Source organism: Nematolebias whitei, chromosome 3 (genome assembly GCF_014905685.2).
Source record: "Nematolebias whitei isolate Nwh7 chromosome 3, NemWhi1, whole genome shotgun sequence".
Lineage (NCBI taxonomy): Eukaryota > Metazoa > Chordata > Actinopteri > Cyprinodontiformes > Rivulidae > Nematolebias > Nematolebias whitei.
Window position 1 is genome coordinate 14,392,377 of NC_056500.1, and position 8,114 is coordinate 14,400,490.

The 8,114-nt window shown below is 42.7% G+C and overlaps 1 protein-coding gene across 1 annotated transcript; it reads right to left on the reverse strand.

The window, feature by feature from the left end:
• Positions 1–3,494: 3,494 nt before the first annotated feature.
• Positions 3,495–4,148, reverse strand: si:ch211-162e15.3 (protein NCBP2AS2). The gene is made up of 2 exons (XM_037674549.1): positions 4,072–4,148; positions 3,495–3,958 (listed from the first exon to the last, which is right to left on the reverse strand). The coding sequence occupies exon 2, from the start codon at positions 3,941–3,943 to the stop codon at positions 3,647–3,649; it is 297 nt and encodes a 98-aa protein (XP_037530477.1). The 5' UTR covers positions 3,944–3,958; positions 4,072–4,148; the 3' UTR covers positions 3,495–3,646.
• Between the last annotated feature and the right edge of the window lie 3,966 nt (positions 4,149–8,114).

The window sequence follows — 8,114 nt, forward strand, 5'->3', positions numbered from 1 at the left end:
ACACCCAATGTCTTATCTTTCTCTTTTTTTTTCATCACATTTGACATGAAAATGCTGAAGTTTTACCCGACCTATGCTGTCCATGTGACTCGCACATCACAGGTCCAGTCCAGGGCGGTGTACTGCCTGACTGATGACAACATGTTGGAGCTACCCTTTAGTTTAAACTGTATTATTCTAGAAACAAAAAAAAGAGCATGTCCATTTTTTAAATCTTGAGTTAGCTAAATTGTGTGAAAAAGATGGAAGGTGTTGTTGCCACTTTGTTTACGGAAGGTGAGCTGCCATATCAGTGTGTATGCTGCCACCTGTTACATTTTGCTTGTGCATAACTGCCTCTCCAAAACTTTGTTCACTTCAGATTGTTGTTTTTCTTTTGGCTGCTCCCCTTTGTGGGGGGGGTCGCCTCAACGAGCCAACTCGCATGAAAGATTTGACAGTGGTTTTTCGCCAGATGCTCTTTCTGACACAACCTGTTCTCAAACCCTCAGGATTAGAAGATTCAAGCCAGAAGCTTCTGAATTTTATCTTTTTGTTTACCTCACAAGTTTTTTGTTTATTCCAGTAAACTGAAAATTACTCAAAATTCCTTCTCTCTCTAGTATTAATGAATTTGGGTTGATTAAAAAGGTCATTGCTTGGTTGCGATCAGCTCAATAAATACAGCTAATTATCAATTTTTACTGACTTTTTTCTTTTAGAAATGGAAGTTTATTCTGGGTGAGGTCTTCTGAAATACTTGGAAATGAAGAAAATGTGTAATTACATCGACTACAGCAGCAAAATCATATTTTACTGGGTATTCTGAGTCGAATTTGACAACATTGTCTGGTTTGATCAGATTTGGGGTATCTTTGCATGATCTAAAGCTGATGTTGGATTTATGTTTTTTTTTTCTTTATATGATCAAATTGCCCAATAAGGAATAAAAAAAAGTCCCATTTGTTTTTTGTAATTATACCTTTTTAAAGTTCATTAGAATTTTGTTTGAATGGAAGAACTTGCTCTCGTTTTTTTGGTTGGAGAAAGACTATAAGGCTCAGTTTCTTCAGTTAGTGACTGTAAAAAATAGTTAAGATGAAGTATTTGTTAAAACTAATTATCTCATCTTCTGACCAAAATAACTCATTTCAGAAAAAAAGCCCTCAAGCTAACTTGTTTTCATCATTCTGCTGCTCGATACCGTTTTCTGTTTTAAAATGTTGATTGCATGTGTATTTTCCTGTTTTGTTGAGATTTATTTTTATATGAAGTTCAGGTGCCATATCAGTGTATATGTACTGACTCATGCTGTCAGACTAATGCCTTCTCTTCCTTCTGATAGAGATGTATTTCTATGTGAAATGAATAAATGTGACTAATATTTAGTTGCCAGACCAGTGTGTCTGCATAAGTATTACTGTTTAAATTGCTGTCTGTGCTTGTCTGAATGAAATAAACTGATACAGCAAAACACACTTTATGAAGCAGTTCTTTTTTTTTCATATTTCTGGTCTAATGTCACATTCATTGTACCATCATAGATGTTGTCACTGTAAAACTCTGGTGTTCCCAGACACTGCTTATGCATAATCCCATGTTCTTAAGATTTGATGAAGTATCAGCATTCTTTGTGCAGCACTGTAGAATTTTTTATAACTTATTCTTTTATTATATTTAATGAAAAATATAAGGATTTAGAAGGATTTAGATGAAGATCAGTTACTCCAAATCTGAGGCCATGGTCTTGAGCCGGAAAAGGGTAGAGTGCCCTCTCCGGGTCAGGGAGGAGGTCCTACCCCAAGTGGAGGAGTTCAAGTATCTTGGGGTCTTGTTCACGAATGAGGGAAAAATGGAGCGTGAGATCGATAGGCGGATAGGTGCAGCGTCTGCAGTGAAGCGGGCGCTGTACAGGTCTGTCGTGGTGAAGAGAGAGCTGAGTCAAAAGGTGGAGCTCTCAATTTACCGATCGATCTACGTTCCCACCCTCATCTATGGTCACGAGCTTTGGATTGTGACCGAAAGAATGAGATCTCGGATACAAGCGGCCGAAATGAGTTTTCTCCGCAGGGTGTCTGGGCTCTCCCTTCGAGACAGGGTGAGAAGCTCGATCATCCGGGAGGGACTCGGAGTAGAGCCGCTGCTTCTCCACGTCGAGAGGAGCCAGTTGAGGTGGCTTGGGCATCTGTTTAGGATGCCTCCTGGACGCCTCCCTGGTGAGGTGTTCTGGACACGTCCCACCGGGAGGAGACCCAGAGGAAGACCCAGGACACGCTGGAGGGACTATGTTTCTCGGCTGGCCTGGGAACGCCTCGGAATTCCCCCGGAAGAGCTGGCCCAAGTGGCTGGGGAAAGGGAAGTCTGGGCCTCCCTACTTAGGCTGCTACCCCCGCGACCCGACCCCGGATAAGCGGAAGAAAATGGATGGATGGATGGATGGATGGATAAGGATTTCTTATAAACAAGTTGCAAATTAAAAAATCTGCTGGTGTTTTCATGGACTAAAGCCTAAGAATTGTATTAGTCAGATGGGGCATGAAATGTAATGCCAACTTTACAATCCATCCATCCATCTTTCACTTGTTCCAGTCGGGTTGTGGGGGCAGCAGCTTAAGCAGGGAGGCCCATACATCTCTTTCCAAAGCCACCTCTTCTGTGGAGGCTCCAAGGTGTTCCCAGGTAACTGAGAGACAGTATCTCCAGTGTCTTCCCCAGAGTCTCCTCCCAGTCAGACATGCCTGAAGCACCTTATAGGGAGGTGCCCAGGGAGCATCCTTACCAGAGTTCATGACCATAGGGGCGGGTAGGAACGCAGACTGATCAGTAAACAGAGTTTTGCCTTACAGCTCAGCTCCCTCTTCACCACAACGGACCGGCACAGAATCCACAATACTACAGAAGCTGCACCAATCTGTCAATCTCACGCTCCATTCTTCCCTCAATCTTGAACAAAACCTCAACACTTGAACTCCTCCACTATGAGAACAAATTCCCGCCCTTGATTTTTATATATATATATATATATATATATAATTTTTTTTTTTTCTTCTCCTTCCTTCAGCTACTCCCTGCGTTAGAGATCGCCACAGCGAACTAAAGTCACACGAAGACTTGGCAGTTATTTTTACGCCAGATGCCCTTTCTGACGCAACCACAGACTACCGAGCTACCATATATATATATATATATATATATATATATATATATATATATAAATATATATATATTCTGACACAAAGTCCATGGAACAGGTCTCTTGTAAATGCGTCCTCGAGGCTCAATGGGATTTACCAGTCTAAATAAAGGTTGCATGAAAAAAACAACTACGGTTAACCTAAAGGGATCTTTATTTATGCTGAAGGCAGGTTGTGAATTTTATTACAGAATGTTAATATGTTTATGAAGTGTGTTTAAAATGTGGAGCAAATTTTGGAAAAAAAGTGCAGTTTATTCACACCATTTCTCTCTTTTGTTTTCCACAAATGTTCTCTGAAAAATGAAAACAGTAAAGTTACTTCTTAGATTATATCATTTAATGATCTGGACATAAACATTATTATCCCATTTAAAGGCTGTTTTTGTCCATTGCCGAGACAGATTCTTGCATTTTGCCCAAAATCTTGAAGCTTCACCGCTCGTGTTGTCAACATCCAGAAGCACCCAGTTCTTACTTCTTGATCTGCCTGGAGCCATCCTTCCATCCCTCCTTCACTTCCTTAACAAAAGTCTCTCGGATCCTCCGGAGGCGGCCGCTCACCTCCTGCATGTTCTCGGGGACTTTACCGGTGAACTGGCGCAGAGTCTGGGACCGCAGGACCCGCTGTGAGGCGTCCCGGCCGACGAGCTGAGCCTTGGTGATGGCGTAAGCCGTGATCTGGGCCGCCCTTCGGATCGGACGAGACTCTGCCAACTTCTCAACCACCTGGAGGTTGTTGACCAGGTATGCTAACAGGCGCGAGATCATTTTGTCCACCGATTCCTGTAATGACAGAGTTTCTGTTACTAATTTAGGAATATATATTTATCTACAGTTGATATATGCTTTTATGTAAATCAGTGTGTATACTATGTAATGAAAAATAAGAAGTTTACTTCAAGTGAGCTGAAGACCAAATGTTGTTATTGAGATTTTTCTTCTTCTTCGTTGGAAATTCCCGCCGGTTTGCCTCTACGGAGTTTCATTACTGCCCCCTCTTGGATTTACTTAAAATCACATCTCCTTCCTTTTCAATTCATTTGTTCATATTTATCTAAATAAACATTAGTAATCACACTAATTATATCTGTAAAAAACAAGTGTATATTAAAAGATGTGTGTGAACTCCAGTTCCTAACATATTTAAACTATTTACATGTTATTTTTAAGTGGTCATAAACTAACAGTTATATACTGGTTTGGTTTGGTTCCTTGGCTAAATGCAGAGGTGTGCACCCTGCTGGAAGCCAGGAACACTGCCTTCAGGTCTGGAAGCTCAGAGGAGCTGAGTAGGACAAGGAATGAGCTGGTTGCTGGTATTAAGAAGGCCAAGGCCACATATGCACAGAGGATCGAGGGTCAATTCAACTCACAAGACCCTCGAAGCATGTGCAGGGGCATTAAGTGCATAACAGATTATAAAGGAAGGAGTGAACAATGCCCCAAAGACCCATCTCTGCCCTCAACAAATTCTGTGCACGCTTTGAAGACCCGAACAGACCACCCAGCACGAGACTCACCTCACCACCGGATGAAGAGCATCTCAGCGTGACCTCAGCCGAAGTAAGGAGTACTTTCAGGAGGATTAATCCACACAAGGCAACCGGCCCAGACAACATCCCTGGAAAAGTGTTGAAAGAATGTGCCGATCAGCTCTGCGAGGTTCTGGCAGACATATTTAACACCTCACTTACCATGGAGACAGTTCCCACCTGCCTGAAGACTGCCACCATCATCCCAGTCCCAAAAAGCTCTACAGTGACTGGTCTGAATGACTATCGGCCAGTGGCCCTCACCCCGATAGTTGCTAAATGCTTTGAAAAACTGGTCATGACTCACATCAAAACAACCATGAACATCAACGAGGACCCTCATCAGTATGCATACCGTGAGAACCGATCAACAGAGGATGCCATCTCCTCTGTGGTCCACACTGCGCTCAACCACCTGGAGCAGAAAGACTCTTACGTCCGTATGCTCTTTGTGGACTTCACATCTGCCTTCAACACCATGATCCCCCAAACCCTGATGGACAAATTATCCACACTAGGACTAAGCCCCTCCATTTGCAATTGGGTACTAGACTTCTTAACAAACAGACCACAGTTAGTGAGGATCCACAACTTCTCCTCCTCCACCATAACCCTCAGCACTGGCTCTCCTCAAGGATGTGTGTTGAGCCCCCTCCTGTTCACTCTGCTCACGTATGATTGTGCAGCTACCCATCCAGGCTGTCACATTGTAAAGTTTGCAGATGATACAGCGGTGGTGGGATGCATCACAAACAATGATGAGTCCAGCTACAGGCAAGAGGTGGAACACCTGGAGAGCTGGTGCAAAGAGAATAACCTTCACATCAATGTGAAGAATACAAAGGAGATGATTGTGGACTTCAGAAGGAACAAACACACCTACATCCCCCATAAGAGGATCTGCGGTGGAAGTGGTCTCCAGCTACAAGTACTTGGGTGTACACATGAATGACAACCTCAGCTGGGGCAACAACACCACCAGCCTGATCAAGAAAGCTCATCAGAGACTCTACTTCCTCAGGCGGCTGAGACGAGCTGGTCTGGGAAGCTCAGTCCTCACCTCCATCTACAGGTGTGCAGTGGAGAGCATCCTGTGCTCCAGCATCAGCATGTGGCATGGAGGCTGCACAGCTGCAGAAAGAAAAGCTTTGCAGAGAGTGGTGAAGGCTGCACAGAAGTCTGTTGGAGTCAGTCTCCCCACCATCACAGACATCTACACCTCTAGATGCAAGAAGAGAGCCACCTGCATCATGAAGGACCTCACTCACTCAGCACACACACTTTTTGCCCCGCTCCCCTCAGGAAGGAGGTTGAGGAGCATTAAGTGTAGAACCACTAGAATGAGGAACAGCTTCTACCCTGAGGCTGTTAGACTCATGAATCTCTAACCAGAATAATTGCTGTGAAAAATCACATCATGTCGCTGCTGATCTCTTTCAGTGTTGATGTGTTCATGCGTGCTCATCTGCTCACACAGACTCATGTTCATGTTTGTGCTGATGTTCAATGTTTTATGATATGATTGCTTAGTGTATATTTTGTTTATGTTTTTCTTAGTTCATATCTTAGATGTTATTATTGTTTTTCGTTTACATTTTATTGTTGGATGTAACTGGGACCCTGTGTACATAATTTTGTTCCACCACATGTACCACATGAGGTGCGAATGACAATAAAGAATCTCTGACTCTGGTTTAAGCACACTTAATCATTCTTTTTTTTAATTTCGTATTTATGTTCATGCCAATTTTAATGTGACGATTGAAACGTGGATCAAGAATAACTGAAACAGGAGTGTTGAGTCTGTTATATGTAGTTTTTTTAATTTATTTTTGATTAAAACTTTTATTGGAATATGCAGTATATTTAATAAGAGCTGGAGTTGTTTTCAGGCCTAAAAAAAACTAACAAAACAAATTCAGGTTTTGCAACCTATTCTGACCGCCTTAATGGTCTAGAAATGTATAAATTGCACCAAGTACTCACTCACTGGTTAACTGGACATAACTTCATGCAGACTCACTGGAACATTTTCAGCTTCACTTCTTGGTCTGCTGCCTTCATACATCTCCTGCTACATGTCTCTGCGCGAGTGCAGCTACAGCGTGCGCTGTCAGGACATTATTACCTCAGTGCAGACTGAACTAAGCAAAAGGGCCTTCTACTCCGCTCCCGTTCCCTGGAATATCTTGTAGAAAGATCTGAAGCTCTTGACCTCTCTAAGTGGCTTTAAACATCTGCTAAGTTCCTGGGAAAAACCAATGCAGACAGGTTTCTGTTTTTAGTATTCTACATTACCTTACAATCTAACTGTTTTTTATTTGTATTTATTTTATTTTTTACATTTCGTTTTGATTGTCCTTTTGGTTGCCATTTTATTTTAATTTGTGAATTTTTTTTTAATTTGTATGCATTTTTATGATTGTCTATTGTTGTCTTTGTTATCCACTGTTGTCATCACTCTGTTAAAAATTCAGGTCTCTCTTGTAAATGAGTCCCTGTGGCTCAGTGGGATTAACATGTCTAAATAAAGGGTGGATTGCTCTCTTCGGGTCGAGGGTGAGGTTCTGCCTCAAGTGGAGGAGTTCAAGTATCTCGGGGTTTTGTTCACAAGTGAGGGAAGAATGGTGCGTGAGGTTGAGTATTGCGGACTCTGTACCGGTCCGTTGTGGTTAAGAGAGAGCTGAGCTGTAAGGCAAAGCTCTCTGTTTACCGGTCGGTCTACGTTCCTACCATCACCTATGGTCAGGAGCTCTGGTCAAAAGAATGAGATTGCGGATACAGGCTGTTGAAATGAGTTTCCTCCGCAGTATAGCTGGACTCTCCCTTAGAGATAGGCTGAGAAGTTCAGTTATTCGGGAGAAACTTGGAGTAGAACTGCTGCTCCTCCACGTCGAGAGGAGCCAGTTGAGGTGGTTCGGGCATCTGGTAAGGATGCACCCATGGCGCCTCCCTAGAGAGGTGCTTCGGGCATGTTCAACTGGGAGGAGACCCCGGGGAAGACCCAGGACACGCTGGATAGCCTATGTCTCTCGGTTGGCCTGGGAATGCCTTGGAGTCCTCCCAGAAGAGCTGGAAGAGGTGGCTGTAGAAAGAGATGTCTGGGCCTCCCTGCTTAAGCTGCTGCCCCCGCGACCCAACTTCGGAATAAGCGGAAGATAATGGATGGATGGAAGAATAATACAGGACCTGCTTTTTGTCTGTACCTCAGTTTAATTTGGTTATTGATGTCATCAAATTGATTATTTTTGTATTTTTCACTTCAAGCCACTATTCAAAAATACTTAAATTTGTTGACTATTTCATAAATTGATTTTATTTTTTTTCTTTCTCAAGTCAAAGATGTTCCTATTTATAAGCATGCCTTTGTGCCTTTTGTTGTTTTAGATGTTTTCTCCGGACACTTT

Coding starts and splice junctions, on each gene's coding strand:
- si:ch211-162e15.3 (XM_037674549.1), bottom strand. CDS start 3,943: ATGATCTCGCGCCTGTTAGCATACCTGGTCAACAACCTCCAGGTGGTT.